Raw genomic sequence first — 25,691 nt, forward strand, 5'->3', positions numbered from 1 at the left:
CCAGAACAAGAGGACAAAGTCTCAAGCTGCACCAGGGAAGGTTTAGGCTGGAGGTTAGGAAGAAGTTCTACACAGAGAGAGTGATTGCCCATTGGAATGTGCTGCCTGGGAAGGTGGTGGAGTCACCATCATTGGAGGTGTTTAGCAGGAGAATTGATAGGGTGCGTGGTTGCATGGTTTAGTTGATTAGGTGGTGTTGGATGATAGGTTGGACTCGATGATCTTGAAGGTCTCTTCCAACCTGGTCTATTCTATTCTATTCTATTCTATTCTATTCTATTCTATTCTATTCTATTCTATTCTATTCTATTCTATTCTATTCTATTCTATGATGCTGCCTCTTGTAATAGAAAAGGAAGTACATTTTTCATTTGCATAAAAAAATATTGCATATTAAAAAATCCTATGCCCACAGCCTCTACAAATCTAATCTTCTGAAAGAAAAGGCTTGAGGTCTTCTACCATTTATGAGATGGTAGAAGAACAGAAAGTTATAAAATAAGTCTTGTGATTTAATCCCAGCTGGCAACTAAGCCTCACACAGCTGCTTGCTCCCTCCCCTCAGGTGATCTGAGGGAGAGAATTGGAAGGATAAAAATGAGAAAACTTCATGACTGAGATAAAGAAAATTTAATAGCAAAGCTGCACATGCAAGCAAAGCAAAAATGAATTATTATTCACCACTTCCAATTGGCAGGAAAGTGTTTAGCCAGCTTGAGAAAAGCAGGGCTAGCAATTACTTGGGGAGACAACTGCCAGCACTTCAAATTTCTCCCCCCACCCAGTGGTCCCAGCTTTATGTGCTGAGCATGAAGTCATGTTATGCAATATGCCTTTGGTCATCTTGAGCCAACTGTTCTGGTTGTGTCCCCTCACAACTTCATGTGCACCCCCTGCCTGTTGTGACGGGCAGGACAGGCCTTGTCTGTGTGAGCTCTGTGAGTAAGGAAGACATCCCAGTGTTATCAACACTGTTTCCAGTGCAAATCCAAACATAGTCCCATACCAGCTACTATGAAGAAAATTGACTCTGTCCAAGCCAAAACACCACAATGAGAAAAAAAAAAAACCACATTATTTCTTAGATGCCCTTACTCTACAACTATTCATGTGCATATGCAAGTGTGTTGTGATACAGAGTTATAGAATCTCTAGTGTCAAATCCAAGTTTTAGTATCAGGAACTGTGGGAAGATGTTGGTTTTGGATAGCTTGGGAAGGCTATAGGGGGGATTTGCCTTTGCTCTTATTAGAGAAAGCTATGTTTTGTCTGTGACTCTGAGGGAAATATAAACACCTTGTAACTGAAGGAGAGAAACTAGGCAGAATTTGCTTGGATGTGTTAAAATACTGTTTTGTTATTTTGACCTATTGTTGCCTTAATTACATGCATGCCAGGAGAAAATTACCAATTAAGATATGACACATGTGCCTTCTGATAGACTATATAACCTTGCTGTATAATGTAATAAAGGTCTTTGCCTGCTTACATCTTGTCCTGAAAGCAGGCTCAAGGTAATTAAGACAACTATACAACAACAAGGAACAGAAGTACAAAGCAATTGCATGGTCCTTGAAGGAAAATAGCCTACTAATATCAGTCAGCTCGGTAAATCATATATTGTATTTGACACATTACTTCAGAGAAGTGTCTGCATGTTTGTGTTTGTTTGTTTAGGTTTTTTTTTTTCTTTAAAATTTTTCAGATTGGATGAGTTAATTGAAACATTTCTTCAAGATAATGATCCTGATAGCACTCTGGATGTTGGTGCTGACACTCGCAAGATCAAATATTGCTTCCTTCGTGTGAAGGTATTTCATTTAAACCTAGGCAAAAGTGCAACTGGCACTCAAAATCACTTCAAGACGTTCACAACTGAAATGTCTCAGGAGAAGTGCAATACAGTTGAGAGGCATTAGAAAAGGGTGATTGTGAAGTGCTTGCAGAACTGATGGAAATTCAAATTTATTTTGAAAAATTTAGCAGCATTTTGTAGAAACTCCAGCCTCTAGCATGCAGGATCTCAGTGTGCAGTAATTGTAAGAGAGTGCTGGAAATTGTTAGAATCAACACAGATAAGTTACTTGTATATGGACAGATATAACTATCTATAGTTTCAGCCCTGTGGAGGCTTCATTTTGGACAGCTTTGTTGGAAGATATAAAAACAAAGGGTAAAAATTGCTGTATCCCCAAATCTGTTACCCTGACCTGATGGTATTGTAAACCCTTCTAAAGTCATTGAGCAAACTGCATACACTTAATTTCATTTGTTCCTTCTGTATTAAAAGGGAAAACAATATATACACTTTCCTGTATTTGGGGATATAGTTGTCCAAAAAAATAATGTATACATTGCTAATCTTAATTTATTGTCTTTATATAATGAGGGTTTAGTTACATTGTCAATACAGAAAGCTCTGGGCTACTAGAGAACACCAAAATTTGTATGTAGAAAGAACAGACTGCAGGCTTGGTACTGCAGATCAGAAAATACAGCTTGTGCCATGTTTGAGAACCTGTGCCGTGATTTTGTTCTGTTAAGGATCTAGAAAAGTCTTACCTTTTCTACTGTAGCTGTACAGTTTCAGAGTAGAATGAATACATAGCTGGAGATAAAGTTAAGTGTGTGATTTTGTTTCTCCTAATAGCAACTAATGAAACATTCAAAGATGTCTGAAGAAAAACTGCTCTCACAACATCATCCTGAAGAAAAAGATATTAATAAAGAAGCAGCAGCAGAAGAACTGAAAAAACTGAAAGAAATTCTGCAGCAAAGAGACAATGAAATCAGTATCCTTTGAAAGGAAAAAAAAAAAATATTTCAGCTGATCTAGCTACAATGGTTTTGGTTTATGAGAAATTAACATTAGGTGTATTAAAAGAAATTCTACTGACCCCACTGTGTTAAAGCAGTTAATCATATCCAGATTTTTATGTGGCAGGACTCCTGCTTTGCACTTGCTTCTACTTCAGTTGTGACACAAACCGAAATCCTGAATCCAAGCACCACTTAGCTTTAGAAAGGACCAGCCAAGATCCAAATACCACAGATCGGGCCACACCTAAACCACTTTCCTCAAGCAAATTAAACATTTCTATATGATGAGAAACTCTGATGCCATATAAAGACCAATTTATTACCTTACAGAGAACAGAATTTCCTGGAAGTGTAATTTTTTGCCAAATTAAGTGCTACTTTGGGAACTATTGCCTTTAGAGTAAATATAAGGCTTTTTACACACAACTTTAAAATTTAAATTAAGCTGAAGATTTTTTCATATTAAAATACTGAAGTGCTCAATCATGCCTTGTCCATTTTGCTGCCTCACAAGAAACACATGAATAGCTTGCTTCACGGTTGCACAAGGTGGGGGAGTTATTTTTAGCAGGTGGACGGAACTGTGTACAAAGAATGGAACAAATGATTTTGATTTTGTTTTCAGTGTACAGGTAATGCAGATTTTTTCACCATTAGTGAAAAATAAAGTCGGTTGCATTCTTTGTGATCAACCAATCCAGTTCTGGGCCCCTCAGTTTAAGAAGGACATTGAGACACTTGAACATGTCCAGAGAAGGGCAACGAGCCTGGGGAGAGACCTGGAGCACAAGCCCTATGAGGAGAGGCTGAGGGAGCTGGGATTGTTTAGCCTGGAGAAGAGGAGGCTCAGGGGAGACCTTATTGCTGCCTACAACTCCCTGAAGGGAGGTTGTAGCCAGGTGGGGGTTGGTCTCCTCTCCCAGGCAGCCACCAACAGAGCAATAGGACACAGGCTCAAGCTGCACCAGGGGAGGTTTAGGCTCAAGGTGAAGAGAAAGTTCTTCACAGAGAGTGATTTGCCCTTAGAATGTGCTGCTCTGGGAGATGGTGGAGTTACAATCCCTGGAGATGTTCAAGAGGTGTTCTCTTTCTGTGAGAAGAGATCAACCCTCACCTGGCTACAACCTCCCTCATAGTGTATTGGAAGAAATTTCCTAATGACTTGGTTTGCATTTAGTAAACCTTCTTGTGAGAAGCTTGCAGATGTGATACATTTCTCAGGCTACCTGTTTGGAAAAACTGAAGTGGGTGAATATAATCACAAAAGATACGCCCAAATTCACATTCACATCTAGGCTTCCATATTGTGAATGGTTCTAACTTGGGAGCAAGATGACTTAGGGATAAACAAAGATGGTTGTTGCTTTGTAAAAAGTGGTTTCTAATGATTCCTTAATATGTCTTGCAGATATTCTGGTAAATATGCTAAAAAAGGAAAAAAAGAAATCACAAAATGCTCTTTTCCAACTTAATGCTGCCTCTTGTGGTACTACAGTCTTGGAGCAGTCGCTTTCTCTAAACTTGGATGAAAGTCAGAGTCCATCTTGCCGTTTTAGTCTAAAAGAGGAAAAAGATTTTAACTCTTCAGTTCACAGGATACGTTTTCTTTCCAGACAAACAGGTTAGTGTAATTAAGTGCACAGTTATTGGATTATTGCAATGTGATTTACATCATATCATTCAAATGTGAACCAGAACAAGAAAGTTTTATATTCAATATCAGCTGTATTGTGCTAATTCTATGCCACCAATGCAGGAATTAACCTTCTCAGGGTGCTGATGACTCTCACATACTGGTTCAACATACTCTGTTGAAAACTCCTACAAAACCAAAACATAAATTCAAAGGCCTACAACTGATTAGACCTACAACTGCAATTAGGGTAAATTCTCAGAGAATAGGATAGGATAGGATAGGATAGGATAGGATAGGATAGGATAGGATAGGATAGGATAGGATAGGATAGGATAGGATAGGATAGGATAGGATAGGATAGGATAGGATAGACCAGGTTGGAAAAGACCTTTGAGATTATCGAGTCCAACCTATCACCCAACACCATCTAATCAACTAAACCATCGCAACAAGCACCCCATCCAGTCTCTTCTTAAACACCTCCACTGATGGTGACTCCACCACCTCCCTGGGCAGCACATTTCAATGGCAAATCATTCATTCTGTGATGAACTTCTTCCTAAAATCCAGTCTGAACCTCCCCTGGTGCAGCTTGAGACTGTGTCCTCTTGTTCTGGCCCTGGTTGCCTGGGAGTAGAGACCAACCCCCTCCTGGCTACAACCTCCCTTCAGGTAGTTGTAGAGATCAATAAGGTCTGCCCTGAGCCTCCTCTTCTCCAGGCTAAGCAACCCCAGCTCCCTCAGCCTCTCCTCATAGGGCTTGTGCTCCAAGTTCCTCCCCAGCTTTGTTGCCCTTCTCTGGACACGTTCCAGCAACTCAACATCTTTCCCAAACTGAGAGGCCCATAACTGGACACAGGACGCAAGGTGTGGCCTAACCAGTGCTGAGTACAGGGGAACAATGACCTCCCTGCTCCTGCTGGCCACACTGTTCCTGATGCAGGCCAGGATGCCATTGGCCTTCTTGGCCACCTGGGCACACTGCAGGCTCATGTTCAGCCTACCATCAACCAGTACCCCCAGGTCCCTCTCTACCTAGCCGCTCTCCAGCCACTCTGACCCCAACCTGTAGCAGTGCATGGGGTTGTTGCGGCCATTGTGTAGAACCCAGCCCCTAGATGTGTTAAATCTCCTGCCCTTGGACTCTGCCCATCTACCTAGTGTGTGCTAAGTGTGAATGTGAAATTCCTCACATAGGTTCACTTACAGTTTTTTTGTTTTTATTTTAAACTTTTCAGTCATATTTCTTGAGGGCTACAAATAAATAAAGTTATTTTTGGACTACCTTATGTGATCAAATAGGTCTTCATTTCTTTAGAGTGTCCTGATGCTACAAATCTAGTCAAGAACCGTTGGCAGCATTTGGACGTACAATCTTCTTTAGTGTTTATCTGTTATAATGATAATGCTTTGTAACATTATTTCTTAAAATGTTTGTGCTGTTGTACACAGGGAATATTTAGAATGTCAAATGTAAATAATAATAGAAACACTGTTAAAAATATAACACACACAGCCTTGCCAGTATGCCTTAACCCCAAAGTCAAGAGACCGGTTGTCTCTGCAAGAATGTGGAACCAGGTGTGTAGGTTCTTTTGTGCCCCTCATGTCTCTACCTAGTACTTAAACAACCTTATTTTTCCTCTTTCATTTGTTTTATTTCCTAAGGCTCTGAGAATAAAACATTTTTGATATTTAACTTCATACTGCAACTAGAGTTATATCCAGTCCACATGAACTCTTTAATACATATTCTTCAAACCAACTTTTTGGGATTTTCACAATTTGTTTCTTCATGGTATCAAGAAAGATGTTTGAGAAAAATTCGCCTTATATTCACCTTAAAATTCACTGGTGTGTGCAAACAGCTCATCAGAAAATTTTGAAAGTGCAAGTGCAAGTGCAAGTGCAGGGTCCTGCATCTGGGTCAAGGCAATCCCAGGCACAAATACAGGCTGGGCAGTGACTGGCTGGAAAGTAGCCCTGAGGAGAGAGACTTGGGGGTGCTGGTGGACAAAAAGCTCAACATGAGCTCTCAATGTGCTCTTGCAGCCCACAAAGCCAATCAGATCCTGGGCTGCATCAGGAGAAGTGTGGCTAGCAGGTCGAAGGAGGTGATCCTCCCCCTCTACTCAGCCCTGGTGAGACCCCACCTGGAGTACTGTGTCCAGTTCTGGAGCCCCTATTACAAGAGGGATGTGGAGGTGCTGGAACGTGTCCAGAGAAGGGCCACAAGGATGATCAGAGGGCTGGAGCACCTCTCCTATGAGGGCAGACTGAAGGAGTTGGGGCTGTTCAGTCTGCAGAAGAGAAGGCTTCGAGATGACCTAATTGTGGCCTTCCAGTATCTGAAGGGGGCCTACAGGAAGGCTGGGGAAGGACTTCTCAGGATCTCAGGTAGTGATAGGACTAGGGGGAATGGAATGAAGCTGGAGGTGGGGAGATTCAGGCTAGATGTGAGGAGGAGGTTCTTCACCATGAGAGTGGTGAAACCCTGGAATGGGTTGTCCAGGGAGGTGGTCGAGGCCCCGTCCCTGGAGGTGTTTAAGAGCAGGCTGGATGAGGCTCTGTCCAGCCTGATCTAGTGTAGGGTGTCCCTGCCCATGGCAGGGGGGTTGGAACTAGATGATCCTTGTGGTCCCTTCCAACCCTGAATGAAACTATGAAACTATGAAATCATTTCATCTCCATGAATTTATAGTACACATAAAGGCATCATGCAAGATGTAAAGTTTTGCTACAGGAGAAGGACTTTAAGAAATTTATTTTTTTTTTTTGGAAGCATTGTAGCTTTTCTTTAGGCTTTAAAATTGCATTTCAAATTGTCATGGATTGAATTGAACCTACTGCTGTTATTCATACCATGCTGTAGTCATGATAGCTTCAAAAATGAAAGTGCTGACTGGAGCAAAGTGTTATGGGGCTTGAAGTTCACATTGAACGTGGGAGGCTTCTTGTTCCAGTTGCTGCTTCTAGGTTCCAGGTTTTTAGGGTGTTATCTTTTCCACTGGGATGGCAGCGTGTCAAGGAGTGATGGGGCATTAGTTCATGGCTTGGGCTTTTGGCTCACTTATTGCTGCTTTGCACCATGCTGCTTCTGCAAATAGGCTAAGGTAATGATGCACTTTGTACCATGTTTATGTGAGTTTTGATCAGTAAACTCAATTCTTCTCCCACTTTTCTTTGTCTCAATCCCAAGGAGTTTTTTATGTATTACTTTTCCCACATTTTTATGTTGGGAAAATAGCCAGGTTAACCCAATGGTTCAGTCTGACCTATTTTGTTCTGATTCAAACCATTACACAGATTTTAGAATTTTAAATTTGTATGTGAGATTTTAAAATAATATATTCCAGAATGCTTAATGAACCCAATTCAGGACAAGTAAAACAAATATTTAAGAACATGAAGTAATAGTTAGAATAAGGCCAGTGGCCTCAAGAAAAAAGAGAAGATAAAAGTTCTGAGAGTCAAAGAAAGCCAGTACTAGGACAAGCAGTCTGTAAACTTACATAGCATAATGAGTTATTTGCAAAGAAGTAATTTTAATACTCTGATATATACCAAATACAAATTGTGACTTAAGCTGTTGCTTTTGACCTTCAAATTTCTGTATGAATTTGAAAAAGTTTTCTCATCATGGAAATTTTTTGGCATCCTACAGCAGCAATGAAATTGTCAGTAGACTACAGAAGCACATGAAAGAATGGGAATGAAGTTTGATAAGGACCATTGCAGAAGTATGACATGCACTTCTCAGGAGTTAGGAATGAAGGTCTTTTCCAACCTGGTTAATTCCATTCCATTCCATTCCATTCCATTCCATTCCATTCCATTCCATTCCATTCCATTCCATTCTATTACTGTAGACTCATCAGGACTCATACCTAATTCATCTAATACTGTCTTGCACGTTTCAAATAATGTGGCTATTAAAGGAATTCCAGAAACTTATGTTGTCAGCCCTGAGAGTTTTAAATACTGAGTCTTCCACAACAAGGCTGGTGGGAGGCCTCGAGCACAGGCCCTACGAGGAGAGGCTGAGGGAGATGGGTTTGTTTAGCCTGAAGAAGAGGAGGCTCAGGGGAGATCTCATTGCTGTCTACAGCTACCTGAAGGGAGGTTGTAGCTAGGAGGGGATCGGTCTCTTTTCCCAGGCAACCAGCACCAGAACAAGAGGACACAGTCTCAAGCTGCATCAGGGGAAGTTTAGGCTCAAGGTGAGGAGAAAGTTCTTGACAGAGAGAGTTGTTAGCCATTGGAATGTGCTGCCCAGGGAGGTGGTGGAGTCACCATCCTTGGAGGTGTTCAAGAGGGGATTGGACATAGCACTTGGTGCCATGAGGTCTGTGGTGACAGGTTGGACTTGGTGATCTTTAATGTCTCTTCCAACCTTGGGGATTCTGTGATTCTGTGGTTAAGTATTCCCTTCAGTAGACTCCTGATGAGTAAATTTTAAAAGATACAGAGAGGCAAGCAGTATTTACTATTATTTTGGAAAAGAGATTCATCTGCATTCTAAATTTTCAGAGCTACTTGAAACCAAGATTTTAAGGATACATTTCACTTTGTGCTTACAAGTAATACCACAGGATTTGGCTATGTAATTAAATTGTTATAGAAACAGCTATGGAAATTATATTGACCAGTTAACATAGATTGTATAAGTAAGGGAGTTTTTACAGTGGTTAATTTAAAAGAGTTAGGCATTACAGTTATCCCTGCATTATCTGACTGCTCAGTTATGACACCAATTAACAATAATCTTGCAAATTGTTAGTTACAAAGTCTACATAAAACAATTTCCAGTAACTGTAGACAGATTTTTGTTGCATACTCGCATGTTTTCTTTATTTTACAATGTAATTGTTAAAATACAAAGATTGCTTGGTGGGTTCTGGGAGTGCTTATGTTTTCATTAGTAAAGCATGCCTCATCCTAGCTTGTCATGTCTAAGTTTTACATATTCATGATCTACATTTTGTATACTGTTCTTCATGCCTTTTGTGAATTTTGGTTTTGTTTTGTTTTGTTTTGTTTTGTTTTAACTGAAGGGAGAAAGAACCTTCAGCTGAAAATTCAAACAGGACAGCTGACTAGTAGAAACTTAGATTTTACTAGTGTTCTAACGTGAATGGATTTCTTAAACTATTTAAAGCTGCTAAATTATCCTCTTAAATTGCTTAGTGGTTGAACTAGCAGTTGGTTATCACAGTAACTTGCATCAGGATTGTGACTATTATTGTAGAGGAGATTGCATGTGTACTTTTCCTATTTATTATGCTCTGTCCCATTTTATAGGAAGACTTTAATTGATTTGGTGACATAGCATTAACTAAATCTAATTATGTCCTCATAAAACATAGCCAAAAGTAGCAGAGAATGGCAACAAAGCTGGGGAGGGGTTTGGAGCACAAGCCCTATGAGGAGAGGCTGAGGGAGCTGGGGTTGCTTAGCCTGGAGAAGAGGAGGCTCAGGGCAGACCTTATTGCTCTCTACAACTACCTGAAGGGAGGTTGCAGCCAGGTGGGTGTTGGTCTCTTCTCCCAGGCAACCAGAACCAGAACATGAGGACACAGTCTCAAGCTGTGCCAGGGGAGGTTTAGGCTGGATGTTAGGAAGAAGTTCTTTACAGAAAGCAATTGGCCATTGGAATGGGCTGTCCAGGGAGGTGGTGGAGTCACCATCACTGGAAGTGTTTAGGAAGAGCCTGGATGAGGCACTTGGTGCCATAGTTTAGTTGATTAGATAGTGTTGGGTGATAGGTTGGACCTGATGATCTCAAAGATCTCTTCCAACCTGGTTCTGTTCTATTCTATTCTATTCTATTCTATTCTATTCTATTCTATTCTATTCTATTCTATTCTATTCTATTCTATTCCATATGTCTCGTCTTATTACATCTTTTATGTAATGATGCTTATTCTTTAGTCTTTAAATAAGAATCTTAGAAGCATTAGCAAATTCTCAGCTTTGATATTATGCTTTTGTTTTTTTGCAAGCAAATATGTATGCTCTTGTGTTCCTTCACCATAAAGTAGGAAACCAGAATTTTAGCTCCAACTAACTGATTTGTTGAAATTTATATTCTGCACTCTGCATTACTAAGGACAGATATATCAGGATAAAGCTTGAATGATGACCTCACTTTGATTCTCACTTTGAGAGGGGGAAAAAAATGCAAGTGAGGTATCATTCTTACCTGAACAAAGATCCTCATTTTTCACACATTGCAAACCTGCAGCTCCTCATAATTGTAAAGTTACCCATTCTTTTCAAAATCTGTATGTAGACATACGTCTTTTTCTCTAGGTGTTAAGGGTTTGCTAAAGATGTAAGGAAAAGCTTGGGCCTCAACCAGCTTAAACTCCCAAGTGGAACTTTAAGTGTAATATTCAGGCTCTTCTTCGTAATTTAAACACTTTGCATGCCTTATGTGATTTATGAAGATTTCCATTTGTAGCTTGTAGGCTATGTCATGTGTTAACTCTTTGAATGTTTTGGCTTGCAAACTTGCTCTCTTTAATTCTGCTCTGTCCAATCTACAATCACTCTGATTTAACAGATTATAAAAGCAGTGTCTCTAATGCCTCTAATCATGTCTCTAACATGTTTTCCATTTTCCTGTCTCATTTCCTTATCCTGAAAATAATTAAACTAGAAAATCAGCAGAAAACCTAGGAAAAATGAATACTTAGTGAAATAGTCGTAGGAAAGTCTAGCTAATGATTAGTTTCTTGAAGGACAAATTATTTATTTTAGAACCTTTCATTTATTTTGCATTGATACATTGTGTAGCTTTAATGTTTCTTTGTCCAGAAACAGATGGTTACCCTTCTGTGATAGAGGACAGATGGACAGATTAATTTCACTGTTACTTTCATGCTAGATTTGCTGCTGCTTTTGCATTTTAAAATCTTCAGACTTACTCGCCTGTTACCCTGTTCATCAGAGGTACTAACTTATGCTGACAAATTTATGAAAAGTAGATGAAAATGTCTCACCTTGAGTCCTGTGTCCAGTTCTGGGCCTCTCAGTTTAAGAAGGACATTGAGACTCTTGAAGGTGTCCAGAGAAGGGCAATAAGGCTGGGGAGAGGCCTTGAGCAGAAGCCCTATGAGGAGAGGCTGAGGGAGCTGGGGTTGCTTAGCCTGGAGAGGAGGCTCAGGGGAGACCTTATTACTGGCTACAACTCCCTGAAGGGTGGTTGTAGCCAGGATGGAGTTGGTCTCTTCTCCCAGGCAACCAGCACCAGAACAAGAGGACACAGTCTCAAGCTGTGCCAGGGGAAGTTTAGGCTCGAGGTGAGGAGAAAGTTCTTCACTGAGAGAGTTGTTCGCCATTGGAATGTGATGCCCATGGAGGTGGTGGAGTCACCACCCCTGGAGATGTTCAAGAGGGGATTTGATGTGGCACTTGGTGCCATGGTTTAGTCATGAGGTCTATGGTGACAGTTTGGACTTGATGATCTTTGAGGTCTTTTCCAACCTTGGTGATTCTGTGATTCTGTAATAGGAATACAAGGAGGTCTTGTGCAGGCACGTTTGTTTTTCTGTATGACAAAAAAAAAAAAAAACCTGCATTAACTTGTAGAAATGTTCTCTGTGTGGTGAAACTTATTTTTGCATTGTCATCTAGGGCCATTTCTGCATTGAAAGATACAGTATTGTTTCTAAGCTATACTATTCAGATTGAAGCAGGAAAAATGCGAGCATCCTGCTTCATTGCTGTGCTTGAGATCTTAATCTGTATTAGGAGGGAAATTTTTATCATGAGCTAATCACAACTGTAAAACAGCTCCTGGACTTAATTTGTCCAATGGGAGGCTGACTTGGAACATTTCAGGCATACACCTCCTCTATGCAGTAAAGTATAAATGGTAGCCTTTAGTGGTAATGACTGTAATAAACACAAAAGGAAACAAAGCCTGACACTTCAAGTTTGATTTCCAAGTAGACCTTTGGGCATCATTGTCTCATAGTTTCCAACTGCTATTAAATATGAAATTTTAAGAAGTTGATTAACCTGGTATTAACAAACAAAGAAGGACTGGTTGTAGATATTAAAGTTGTAAGTAATCTTGGCTGTAGTGATAATGATATGTTAGGAGTTTAATATCAACAGACAAAGAATCAGGGGATAACTAAAATTTCAACCCTGGACTTTTAAGAGGGATAACATTGCCTTCTTCAAAACTCTGCTTAGAAGTATCCAGTGGCCTAGGGCTCTAGAAGGAAGGGGGGCTCAAGAAAGATGGTTAATATTCAAACATTACCTCCTCCAAGGTCAAGAAAAATGTATTCCCTTGGGAAAAAAAATCAAGTAAGGGAGACAGGAGAGCTGCATGGATTGCCTCCGCTCAGTCAATCAGGACTGGCTCAGAGATCACTTGTACCAACTGAAAACACAAATTCATGGGCCCCAATGGGGTGCATCCACATGTGCTGAGAGAGCTGGCGCACACTATTTCTGAGCCTCACTCCCATCATTTTTGAAAAGCCATGGAAAGCAGGAGAGGTGCCTGATGACTGGAAGAAAGCGAATGTCACTCCAGTCTTCAAAAAAAAGCAAGAAGGAAGACCCAGGCAACTACAAACCAGTCAGCCTTACCTCCATCCCTGGAAAGATGATAGAACAGCTTATTCCAGAGGTCACCACTAACCACATGGAAGAAAAGAAGGTTATCAGGTGTAGCCAACATTGATTTACCAATGGAATATCCTGCCTGACTAATTTGATAGCCTTCTATGAAAACATGACCAAATGAGTAGATGAAGGAAGAGCAGTGGACATTGTATACCTTGACATCAGTAAGGATTTTGATACTGTATCCCATAGCACCCTTGTAGAAAAGCTCAGAAAATGTGGCATAGACAATTGGTCTGTGAGGTGAATTGAAAACTGGCTCAGCATCAGAGTTCAGAGGGTTAGCAGCAGCAGCACAGAGTCAACTTGGAAGCCTGTGGCCAGTGGTGTTCCCCAGGGATCAGTACTGGGCCCAGTTTTGACCCCATTAGGCTGTTCTGCCATCCAGTGAAATCTGGACAGGCTGGAGAGCTGGGTGAAGGTAAACCTCATGAAGTTCAATAAGGACGAGTGCAGGGTCCTGCCCTTGGGGAGGAATAACAGCAGGCAGCAGTACAGGTTAGAGGTTGCCTTGTGTGACCACTTTAGGCTGTGCCTTTAAGAAAGGGACAGTTGCTGGAACACACTGGCTGAATGTTTTCAAAACATTCAGATATTCTAAACGAATTTCATTGGTAGATAGGTAAAATGCAACTTTAAGTTTTAGTTCAGTTTGAGTCTCTGTCTCAGTTCCAGTCTATTCTGTCTTTTCGGCCTGTCTGCTTCTGTCTCTCTCCGAGCAACTAGCCGGAGGTGACCTTGAATAACATATAAGAGAACTAATCCTTGCATGTGCTTTGAGCCTAACAAGAATTTCCTCCTTAATAATTACCTGTTCTCTAACTCTTTTTGGAAATAAGGGAGGTGGGGGGAGAGAGGGGGTACGGGGCGGGGGGGGGGGGGAACGCTCCTCTGTCCGGAGGAGGGAGTTTTGTTCTCTATTACTTTCTTTGCTGTGTATTTCCATATATATATTGTAAATACTGTATATTGGGTATATATCCACTGCATTTCATCCTGCTTGTAAATATAGCTTGTACCCTTTGCTCCTCCAACTGCGTTAGCTGTGGTTTCTTTCTTTGTGGGGGAGGGAGAACAGAAACCTTCTCTCACCACCACACCTTGCTGGGAAGCAGCTCTGCAAAGAAAGACCTTGGAGTTCTAGTGGACAGCAATTTCTCCATAGGACAGCAATGCGCCCTTGTGTCCAGAAGGGCCAATGGTATCCTGGGATGCATCAAGAAAAGTGTGTCCAGCAGGTCTAGGGAGGTTCTTCTCCCCATGTACTGTGCCCTGGTGAGACCACACCTGGAATATTGTGTCCAGTTTTGGGCTCCCCAGTTCAAGACAGACATGAATCTGTCTTGTGGTTTAGAGTGAGACGGATTGCTCTTTCACCTCTCCCAACAGGGGCAAAAGAAACATGCTTCACACACAGGATTAGACTGCTGGAACGTTTAAATGGAAAGGCTATGCACAACTATATACAACAGTACGAGGCATATAAAATACACAAAAATCCATAGTCTGAGTTTAACATGGAAGTTCATTAAGTCAAAGCTTCACACAAACCTCCGTTTAAAGCCAGGTCAACAAACCCAAGCCTTCATGCCCCCTCACTACCAAGCCTCGTAACCCATACCACACCATCATGGTGCAATGTAGTGGTTTGAGCCTTAACTGGGAGTTAAAAGCCCAAATGGGAAAAGGCTGACAATCTCTTCCCCACTCCCCCCCCCACCTCCTCCCTCCAAACAGAGAGGGAAAGAAAAAAAGGGGTAAGGAGCAAATCCACTAAACAACAATCTGGAGTTGGCTTGGAAGTAGAGAGGCAAAGAATTTTTCTTTAAACTATATATATATATATATATGACAATAACAGGAAAAGTTCACAAGGGCAAGGAACAAGAGTGGATGGGAGTGGGACAGAAAAGAACAATACAAAACCAGTCTTTCTCTGAGGAGGCGCGGAAGCAGCAGGGAAAAGGATCAGGTCCGACCACGTGGCTGAGGAGCAGGAGGGCAGCTGCAGTAGCTCTCATCCAGCAGAGGCAGGAGCCAAAAGGAGATCCCACAGCTATGATGTCCTGCTTTTTATACCCTGGCTGGGCAGGGAGGGGGGAGTGGAACAGACTCAGCTTTCCCAGGGGGAAATGCCCTGCAGGGAGGGTAAAGTACCTGAAAGCCCTCCACCCTGCTTTGTTTTATTTTGTTTTCAGAAAAGAGCATTAACCCACCACATGCAGCAAAAAAAAATTGTCTTGGTAGCCCCAGGCCCCAGTTAGACTGCTCCAGGCCTAATTGGCAGCATTGCTAAGGCCAAATTCCAGGCCTCACTCCCCTGCAAGGAGATAACAGTCTGCATGTCCTCCTGGGAGCAGAGAAGGAGTGAAAAGGGAGAAAAATGACTTTGCAAGCAGTTTTACAGGGATGCAGGACTTATGGGAAGGAAATGCACCTTCTGGTCCACCTCCTGGACACTCTGGCCCCTCTGGAGGTCTGTAAGTTTGTGGTTCTTAAAGGCAAGTAACCTCAAACTACCACAATCGGCTAGAGAGAATCCAATGGAGAGCCACAAGGATGATTAGGGGGCTTGAGCATCTCCCCTATGAAGAGAGACTGAGAGATCTGGGGAAGAGAAGGAGAGGAGAGGAGAGGTTCGGAGAGGTTCGGAGAGGTTCGGAGAGGTTCGGAGAGGAGAGGAGAGGAGAGGAGAGGAGAGGAGAGGAGAGGAGAGGAGAGGAGAGGAGAGGAGAGGGGAGGGGAGGGGAGGGGAGGGGAGGGGAGGGGAGGGGAGGGGAGGGGAGAAGAGGAGAGGAGAGGAGAGGAGAGGAGAGGAGAGGAGAGGAGAGGAGAGGAGAGGAGAGGAGAGGAGAGGAGAGGAGAGGAGAGGAGAGGAGAGGAGAGGAGAGGGGAGGGGAGGGGAGGGGAGGGGAGGGGAGGGGAGGGGAGGGGAGGGGAGGGGAGGGGAGAAGAGGAGAGGAGAGGAGAGGAGAGTGAGAGCAGATCTGATCGTTGTCTACAAATATCTGAGGGGTGGCTGTCAAGTGGATGGGGACAAGCTCTTTTTGGTGATGCACAGTAATAAGACAAGGAACAACGAATACAAACTTTAACATAGAAGATTTCACTTCAACATGAGGAGAGACTTCTTTACAGTGAGGATGATGGAGTACTGAAACAGACTGCCCACAGAGGTTGTGGAGTCTCCTTCTCTGGAGATTTTCAAAGCCTGCCTGGATGCATTCCTGTGCAGACTGCCCTAAGTGATCCTGCTTTTGGCAGGAGATCCCTTCCAACCTCTAACATTCTGTGATTCTGTGATATAATATTAAATGGTATTTTCTCAACAAGAACATCTTTAACTGCTTGTTTAATATCAGGGCTCATGTAGAATCATAGAATCAATACGGTTGGAAAAGACCTCAGAGATCATCAAGTCCAACCCATCACCCAACACCTCATATTTAAAGTAATGTCATCAGTATAGTATTGTTAAACACGAGGCTTGATACCAGTGGAAGAACTGATAAGAATATCTGAAATTGGACATGTAGCTTGTTGCTGTGTTTTGTGGTGTGCTCTTTTTCAGTGTATATTATTGACTGTATTGGGATGCTCTCCTTGATGATTATCACAGAGTGCAGAAGTGCAGCATATGGTAATGCCCTAGGTTTTGCTGATGACGTGAGGTTACATAGCATTACGTTCTTCAACCAAAAATTATGCCAGCTTTCATGCTGACAGATTTGTTTTACTTGAATCCTGAAAGACTTGTTTTAGAAGGGAGTGCTAGGTAGACTGCCTTGGAAGCAGTAGAGGGATGCCTGCCGATAGCATTTTGGCAATTCAGCTTCCATCCCTGGGGAGGTTTTATGGATTTCATAAGCCAGTTAGCTTTGAGCGAACAGAGCAGAACTTTTTTTCTTAATCCAAGTGTCATATCATGAAAGGTGAGAACTTTACTTTTCAATACCCATCTTAATCACAGAACATGCTGAATTATAAATCCATAATTACATACATAAGAGCAAAACATTCTAACATGCTTAGTAGCTGCTATTTATTGCATCATAATATCTTTCATAAATCCAAACCAGAAATAACTCTCTGGCTATGAATTTAATTTATATTTCAGATGAGTGTTCCAAAAAATGCAGTAAGTTATTCACATAATAACCTGACCTTTACAAATGCTTCAATGATTTATTTTCAATACAATAATTCACTTCATCATAAAACCTCTACTGCAATTCCTAGCTTCATTCATAATTCCTAGGTCTGCTAGAGACACTGTATGTGAAGTCAAAATTGAAGTGTTCTTTCTCAGGGCATATTGTCAGTTATCACAAATCAGTAGTTTAAGGATAAATCACAAGTATGAATGAACCTGGCAAGCCAAGAAAAAATCACACTTCATCATACATGTCTGGAGTGATGAACCTTGTTTTATTTTACTTTTATCATATCACTTCCGCTGTGCAGATAAGGCTTATTTCAAAACGAGTCCCAGACTGCTGCTTGCTTCTAGCATAATTTTAGAATAGAATAGAATAGAATAGAATAGAATAGAATAGAATAGAATAGAATAGAATAGAATAGAATAGAATAGAATAGAATAGAATAGTAGAATAGATTAGAATAGAATAGAATAGAATAGACAAGGTTGGAAGAGACCTTCAAGATCATCGTGTCCAACCTATCATCCAACATCACCTAATCAAATAAACCATGCAACCACGCACCCTATCAATTCTCCTGCTAAACACCTCCAATGATGGTGACTCCACCACCTCCCCGGGCAGCCCATTCCAATGGGCACTCTCTCTATGTAGAACTTCTTCCTAACACCCAACCTAAACCTCCCCTGGTACAGCTTGAGACTGTGTCCACTTGTTCTGGTTGCCTGGGAGATGAGACCAACCCCCTCCTGTCTACAACCTCCCTTCAGGTAGTTGTAGACAGCAATACGGTCTCCCCTGAGCCTCCTCTTCCCCAGGCTAAGCAACCCCAGCTCCCTCAGCCTCTCCTCATAGGGCTTGTGTTCCAAGCCCCTCCCCAGCTTTGTTGCCCTTCTCTGGACACATTCAAGAATCTCAATGTCCTTCCTAAACTGAGGGGCCCAGAACTGGACACAGGACTCAAGGTGTGGCCTAACCAGTGATGAGTACAGGGGCAGAATGACCTCCCTGCTCCTGGTGGCCACACTGTTCCTGATGCAGGCCAGGATGCCATTGGTCCTCTTGGCTGCCTGGGCACACTGCAGGCTCATTTTGTCAGTGTAAGATACATGATACAATTTTTCCTCCTGCTGGATTTGGTTTTCTTCCCAAAATATAAACAGTTTGCTTACCAGAAGACAGTGTGGATATTGTGTCATTGAAAGAACACAATAAATCTTAGCAGGAGCTTCAAATAGTTGTAGATAGGCTTGAGGGGGATTAGTCTGTTCTGTGAAAAAATTTTGTTAGAATCATGTTTTGACCATCTCTAGACATTTCTTATATCTTTCACTGAGAAATCCTAAGGGTTTTTCTAGGCTTTGGAAGAACTTGCCTGCTACTAATCCCATTCAGTGTTTAAGATCACTTTTTGCTAGCACTATGCAAGCATGTACGAAAAGGGCATTTGTAATGAAGGGCTGACAGGCTGACTTTAAAATGAAAGGTGAGAAATGCTTTCTATAAACAGCTGGTGATTATGAGTAGCAGGAAAGTAGTGGTGATAACACAGCAGCTGCTCAATCCTGAAAGCTAAATATTTTCATCTTCTATTAAGAATTCTCAAAATATTTATCTTGGCTATTTTATATATTTATGTAGTACTTTGGGGTGAGGATGAAAGCTTCCCTCTATTGTTGGAAAAGCCACAGAGAGCTGCCTAACAGAAAGAACTGGCTAAGGTTTCCCATCAGAGTTTCTTCTATGTGCTTCAGTTCAGCAAAAGGCAGGTCTCAACCTTAAAAAAAAAAAAAAATTATATATATATATATTAAGTGCTTAGCAAACCTAGATGTTTCTTGGAGTCTTTTATATGTCCAGTAGTGCTTTTGGATATCTGGGGCCAGACTCTTGGCACTCTGCTCGTGACAGTCTTTTGTCAACCGATTGTGGGAGATGAAGTCTTGTCTCTCTTGATGTGACTCAACAAAGAAAATCACCTTTGCTGCTGGCCTAGACAATAGCTGATGTTTATTGGGCAGAGCCACTGGATAATGACTCTCCGGAAGGTGCATAGATAAAGATTGCTCACCAGACTGCAGCTGCCCTAGAATATACATATCTAAAAACTGTATAAAAGATCTGAGCAACTACTGTCTCAGGAGAAGGAAAACACAGGAGAAGGAAAACATGGAAGGAAAAGACCTGGACAATGCCACTGAGAAGGAAAACATGAGAAGGAAAAGCCCGAGGCAATGCTGCTCTGAGGAAAAATGGAGAGACTACCAGGAGATAAAAAAATGACAGAGACATCACATCACCATGTAACCTGGAAGAAGCAGACCAAGGGGAACCCTCCCTCCATGTCCTAAGTTCCACCTGCTGCAACTCATGGCGCTGAAGAGACTGCTCAGAGGACAGCAATGACCTCTCCTCTACAGTCAAAGCTGCAGCACCCTTCCTCCACTCACCCAAACTGTCTTGGGGGGGTGAGGGGTGTGGTAATGTGAATTCCTCTTCTCTCTCCCTCTTCTCTCTCTCACTCTCTATTCTCTCTCTCCCCCTCTGATCCATCCACTTTATTCTGTTAATAAATAGCCTGGCTGGTGATATTTTGGCCTCATTTGTGCCTCTAATTTCATAACACAGGAATATTCAAAAGAACTGTGTCTCTTATCCTCTGGACTGAGACACAGATGTACCTATTTTATTGCTATTGTGTCAGCAGAATTGCTCGCTGGTGCATTTAAGGCATTGTTCAGACTTGTTCTTTGTCATTAGTCAGAAAAGAAAGTTTGTGCTACATTTTCTGTTACAGTTCCAGGAAAATATATGTATTACATTTGTTCTTCAACTGAACTACTAGCTCTTAGTAAGATGTGAATTTTTCATTGTTACTGTTATGCTTTTTGTAACAAATATTTAAAATAGGACACGTTGTTTTCCTAATTGCCTAAACATTAAGTGTTTTCTCTAACATAAAGTGATTATTTGCTAACATAAGTTTCTCATTATTGCCAAGTTTAAGGAACACGCAGAAAGTATCAGAGTTCACTGCTTAAGATTTAGATACTTTTTAAAGCCTGCAAAATAAGTTTAAAAAATGTTACCAGTCAGCATATGCTTTTAAACAGTTTTGTGGGGCTTACTTCTGGTAAGTTTAACAAAGTTGAAAGTTATTTTGTATTATTTCAGAAGTATTGCTAAGGCTCTGTGGTAGTTTTAGGCTATGCCTTTAAAAATTTTCCACAGATCTCGAACAGAAAGTGGTAGAATGTAAATAAATCACCATTGGATGTAAAAAGGAAAAATAATGATAGTTCTAAACAATTCCATTGAAGAGATAACAGACTTGAGCTAGTAATAAAAACAATATCTCTTTCTTTTTGCTTCTTTGGCTCTGGCTGATGCTTCTCCTGACTTTACTGACCTTGACTGCATTGCTTTGTTGTGACTGGTATTAACAACTTCTCTGCTCTTTCTCTAGTCCCTTTTTGTGTACATGGGGGTAGAGATAGGGGCAGAGAAGGGAAAAGCCATTGCAGCTCCTCTGGTCTTTGGCCAGTGGGGTTCTAGTACTGTTTATCAATTGTATATACCTGTAAATATTGTAAATACTGTCTATTTTGCGTGTGTTCATTGCATTCCATTGTAGATTGTAGTTTTGCCTGTAAATATAGCTTCATTTGCTTCCAACTGAGCTGGTCTGGCAAATTTAATGTTGGGGGCAATTTTCAACCCATATGTCATAAATAGGTGTTCAAGAAGGGATTGGATGTGGCACTTGGTGCCATGGTTTAGTGGTCATGAGGTCTTGGGTGACAGGTTGGACTTGATGATCCTTGAGGTCTTTTCCAATCTTATTGATTCTATGATTCTATGAAATATGAACACATACCCACCTATGTGCACATGTTTTGCAGCATGCAGTTATTGCAATTGTTTAATTTGTCATATTTTTATATGTTTTGGGATCTCTGACTGTTTCAAAGATCACAGTTATATTTCCCTTCTTAATGATATGGAGGGGGGAAAAAAGTCTCTAGAACAACTTCATAGAATCACAGAATCAATAAGGTTGGAAAAGACGTCAAAGATCATCAAGTCCAACCTGCCACCCAAGACCTCATGAGTACTAAACCATGGCACCAAGTGCCACATCCAATCCCTTTTTGGACACCTTCAGGGATGCTGATTTGCTCTCTATAAAATTACATTGATTGCAATGAACACCTAGAAGACTAACTCTACGTATTCATAGGAGACTCTCGACTGACTTCTGGGATTTGGGTGTTTTGTTTTTATTTCAAAATCTACTTTTTGATCTGTACTACTTCCAAGAGCTTTATTTTACTGGAATTCACAGTGAGTCCACTTGAGTTTTGCTTGAGTGAGGACTCAGAAATGAACTTACTGTGATTAGTGAACAGTAAAAAGCAATGCTTTAAGAAATTTGAGGCTTTGTAGAAACTTCTATGTGAGCAACAACAGCTGGCTATTCTTTCTTAAGAAGAAATATAAATGCATGTTTTAAGATTTAAAGTTAAGTGAACTCTTGCAATTAGTATTCCATAAAGCCCTCTGTGTTAGTATCTTTGTCATATTAACTGTTTATAAATATGAATTTACAGTTATTTTTAGGAGATGGAGCCCAGATTTTGCTCGTTAGGTCTCAATTTGCAACATCAAAGGCAAATTTTGTAATTTGTAAGGATTTAATGAGAGTGGGGAGTGGATCACTGCAGTACTGTAATTTTTTAGTGAAGCTTAATCATCTTATATATTTAAAATGCTGTTATATAAAACCACTTACTGCTTATATGACCATCAATAGCTTTCTTTTTTCATTCACTTGTATTTAGTTTTACAAACTATTTCTGTGTTTTTTCCTAAGATGCCCACGATGTCTTTCTGCTCTTCAGCTGGGAATGTCTTTGATGTGGAATGTATGTTTGGGAGCTTGTTAAAGATGCTTTTGGCAGCTTGTACTGCCTTTCTCTTAAGTCTGTTTAGATGGGGAAACCTTCCAGTATTTTTGTGATAGTTTACCATTCTCTTAACCGGATCAGTCTGCTGAAATGTAACCTACTGTTCCCTGGAAGTTCTCTACTCTGTCAAATCTTTTTGGCTTTCTGAGTCATTAGCTATATTTTGGCTGCCTAAAAATGCTATTGGATCCTTCAGACTAACTCCTTAAAGATGTTTTTGGTTTTTTTCTGGGACTGAAGCTCATCAGTTCTAGATATTTTATAAGTAAAATATGCTCCTGAAAGTTTCCATGTACTTGAAGGGTGATTGAATCCCTTTATATATTGACTGTCAGGTTTGGCAAATGCATCTCTGAAACTTCTTCCATATTGCTGTTATGAGCATCAGTCCCAAGAGACTATGGTGCTTTTTAACAGAGCCACTACATGCACAATGTGAATGTATATGGGTAATACAAAAGACTAAAAGCCTTCCTGTTGTCTTAATCTTCAGATAGTTCTGTACAGATACTGCTAATTCTGCTAAATTATGCAGTAGTCTAGAGATCTGTTTCAATTTTATACCATTTCTGTGCATCTAAAGAAATGCCTGTTCATGTCCTGTTCCTAACAGAAACATATGCTGCCCTGAGAGACTAGTCTCAGTATATTAGAATATAAAATTAAACTGGAAATTATTGGAAATATCATACAAGCTCCTAATTTTTCCTGATATTTCCAATACATTCAATGGGATTAAGTCAAATACAAAGGTTTCAGGCAAATTTTGTGCTTACAGTTTTTCCATTGAAGTTGGAGGTATGGCTTTTTTTGCCTCAATGAGAACAGGCTCTCAAGTTTTGGATACTTTTTCTGAGACAGATCAAACATTGTATAGTCCACTTACCTCTCATATACCATCTCTGTCTCTTACAGTTTTAACTGGAAGTATCTATTTAGTAACTGTACCTTAATTTTCAGCCACTGTTGTAAGTTCACTAACATACATTTAAAGGAGTAATCTTACATAATCAGGGGGTTATGGAGCATTTAGGTGAATTGGAGAAAATGGGGACCAATACTGACTTCTGTATGAAAGACTAAACAAATTATTAGAGATAGAAAAGAATAGAATAGAATTAACCAGGCTGGAAAAGACCTTTGAGATTATCAAGTCCCACCTATCACCCAACACCATCTAATCAACTAAAACATGTCAGCAAGCACCCCATTCAGTCTCTTCCTAAACACTTCCAGTGATGGTGACTCCACCACCTCCCTGGGCAGCCCATTCCAATGGCCAAACACTCTTTCTGGGAAGAACTTTCTCCTCACCTTGAGCCTAACCCTCCTCTGGTGCAGCTTGAGGCTGTGTCCTCTTGTTCTGGTGCTGGTTGCCTGGGAGGAGAGACCAACCCCTTCCTGGCTACAACCTCCTTTCAGGTAGTTGTAGACAGCAATGAGGTCTCCTCTGAACCTTCTCTTCTCCAGGCTTAGCAAGCCCAGCTCCCTCAGCCTCTCCTCATAGGGCTTGTGCTCCAAACCCCTCCCCAGCTTTCTTGCCCTTCTCTGGACACGTTCCAGCAACTCAACATCTTTCCTAAACTGAGGGGCCCAGAACTGGACAAAGGACTCAAGGGGTGGCCTAACCAGCGCTGAGTACAGGGGCACAATGACCTCCCTGCTCCTGCTGGCCATACTATTCCGGATGCAGGCCAGGATGCCATTGGCCTTCTTGGACACCTGGGCACACTGGTGGCTCATGTTCAGCCTACTATTGACCAGTACCCCCAGGTCCCTTTCTGCCTGGCCACTCTCCAGCCACCCTGACATGTTCAAATAAAAACAAATTTAATTTCTTACTCTCTTTTCTAATTCCCTGATTTTCATTCTAGTTTTCAAGCACTTTCTATAATCAATACTCTTACTTTTTACTACACTCAAGACACAATAGAGCATATTTAAAGTCTTTTCCATTTGATCATCTCCTGGCCCTGAAACTGCTGCTACTTCTTCATGTTGCTGAATTTCCTTACTGTTACTATGTAATTCTTTCAAATAATGGCCATAGAATCATAGAATCATAGAATCAATAAGGTTGGAAAAGACCTCAGAGATCATCAAGTCTAACTTGTCACCCAACACCTCATGACTAACTAAACCATGGTTACAAGTGCCACATCCAATCCCCTCTTGAACACCTCCAAAGCTATATTCTGAAGTTCAACTCTGGGCAAAATTAATTTAAAAAAATCTGAAAATCTGATGCTATTAACATTGGATGCCATGTTTGAAACCTTCTGTCATTTATTATTACAATGTAACTACTGCTTTCTGGTGCCATTTTAGGCTCACTATTTATGGAAACAAACACTGAACTGTAATTAATGAGTATGGCTACACTGAAGTGAATACAAATAATCATTGAATCAATAAGATTGGAAAAGACCTCAAAGATCATCAAGTCCAACCTGTCCCCCAACACCTCATGACTACTAGACCATGGCACCAAGTGCCACATCCAATCCTCTCTTGAACACCTCTGTTTTGTTCTTCAGTATGTCTTTGAGTTAATTTAAAGTTAAAGGAATCTAGACACAAAACTTAAGGCCCTTTTCACAGTAAAAAAGCCCTGAGAAGCATTTCTGAACTCTCTGATTAACTCTAGAATAGATCTTAGTTAGGACTGTATATTGGAATGTGTCTATTTGATTTTTAATTAAAAAAATGTATGTATACTTCTTTGAGATTGGAAACCAAAATGGGGATTAACATATCCACTTAAATCCAGATAATTATTATGCAGTATTGTGGGAACAATGAAGAATTACTCAGGAGTTATTAGTACCATTCTTAAAGCAGAAGTTTGACTGTCATTTGTATTCAAACTATCTAGTGGGTTTTTTTAGAATCCAGTAGAAGTACGTGATATAATTAAATATGTTTTAATCTGTGTCTGACAGGCAGCAAATGAATAGAGCTTTTTTCAAATACAAGATTTTGCTATACTTTCCCATGCATTTCTTGTCCAAGTTTGATTCCTGCATTGTACTCTGTATAGAGCTACAACTTCAAATTGTTTTGAAACTGAACCTGGTGTAAAAGGGTAGCTGCCTTTATGTCAGATAAATGTGGGGTTTGCATCTATTTGATGACACAGTTCTATTGTATTTCTTCTTTGCACCTATTTCTGAAATCCAGTCTTTGGCCTTAGAAATGTCAATCATTTTCGACCTGCCCTCTTAAACAATGCAGAAGTCTCATCTATTACAAAAGGAAAGATCTGTCAGGTGCGGCCTAACCAAAGCAGAGTACAGGGGCAGAATGACTTCCCTGCTCCTGCTGGCCACACTATTCCTAATGCAGGCCAGGATGCCATTGGCCTTCTTGGCCACCTGGGCACACTGCTGGCTCATGTTCAGCTGGCTGTCAACCAGTACCCCCAGGTCCCTCTCTGTTTGGGAGCTCTCCAGCCACTCCGAC

General features: G+C 41.0%; 1 protein-coding gene across 1 annotated transcript in view; it reads left to right on the forward strand.

The window, feature by feature from the left end:
• Window positions 1-25,691, forward strand: part of LOC137456979 (kinesin-like protein KIF6) — a 133,973-nt gene that overhangs the window by 78,898 nt on the left and 29,384 nt on the right. The window contains exons 11-13 of the mRNA XM_068168674.1: window positions 1,706-1,811; window positions 2,651-2,792; window positions 4,229-4,441. Coding sequence (XP_068024775.1) covers window positions 1,706-1,811; window positions 2,651-2,792; window positions 4,229-4,441 — 461 coding nt within the window. The remainder of the gene's footprint in view (window positions 1-1,705; window positions 1,812-2,650; window positions 2,793-4,228; window positions 4,442-25,691) is intronic.

Source organism: Melanerpes formicivorus, unplaced genomic scaffold (genome assembly GCF_026170545.1).
Source record: "Melanerpes formicivorus ecotype bairdi unplaced genomic scaffold, bMelFor1.0.p_v2 SCAF_151, whole genome shotgun sequence".
Lineage (NCBI taxonomy): Eukaryota > Metazoa > Chordata > Aves > Piciformes > Picidae > Melanerpes > Melanerpes formicivorus.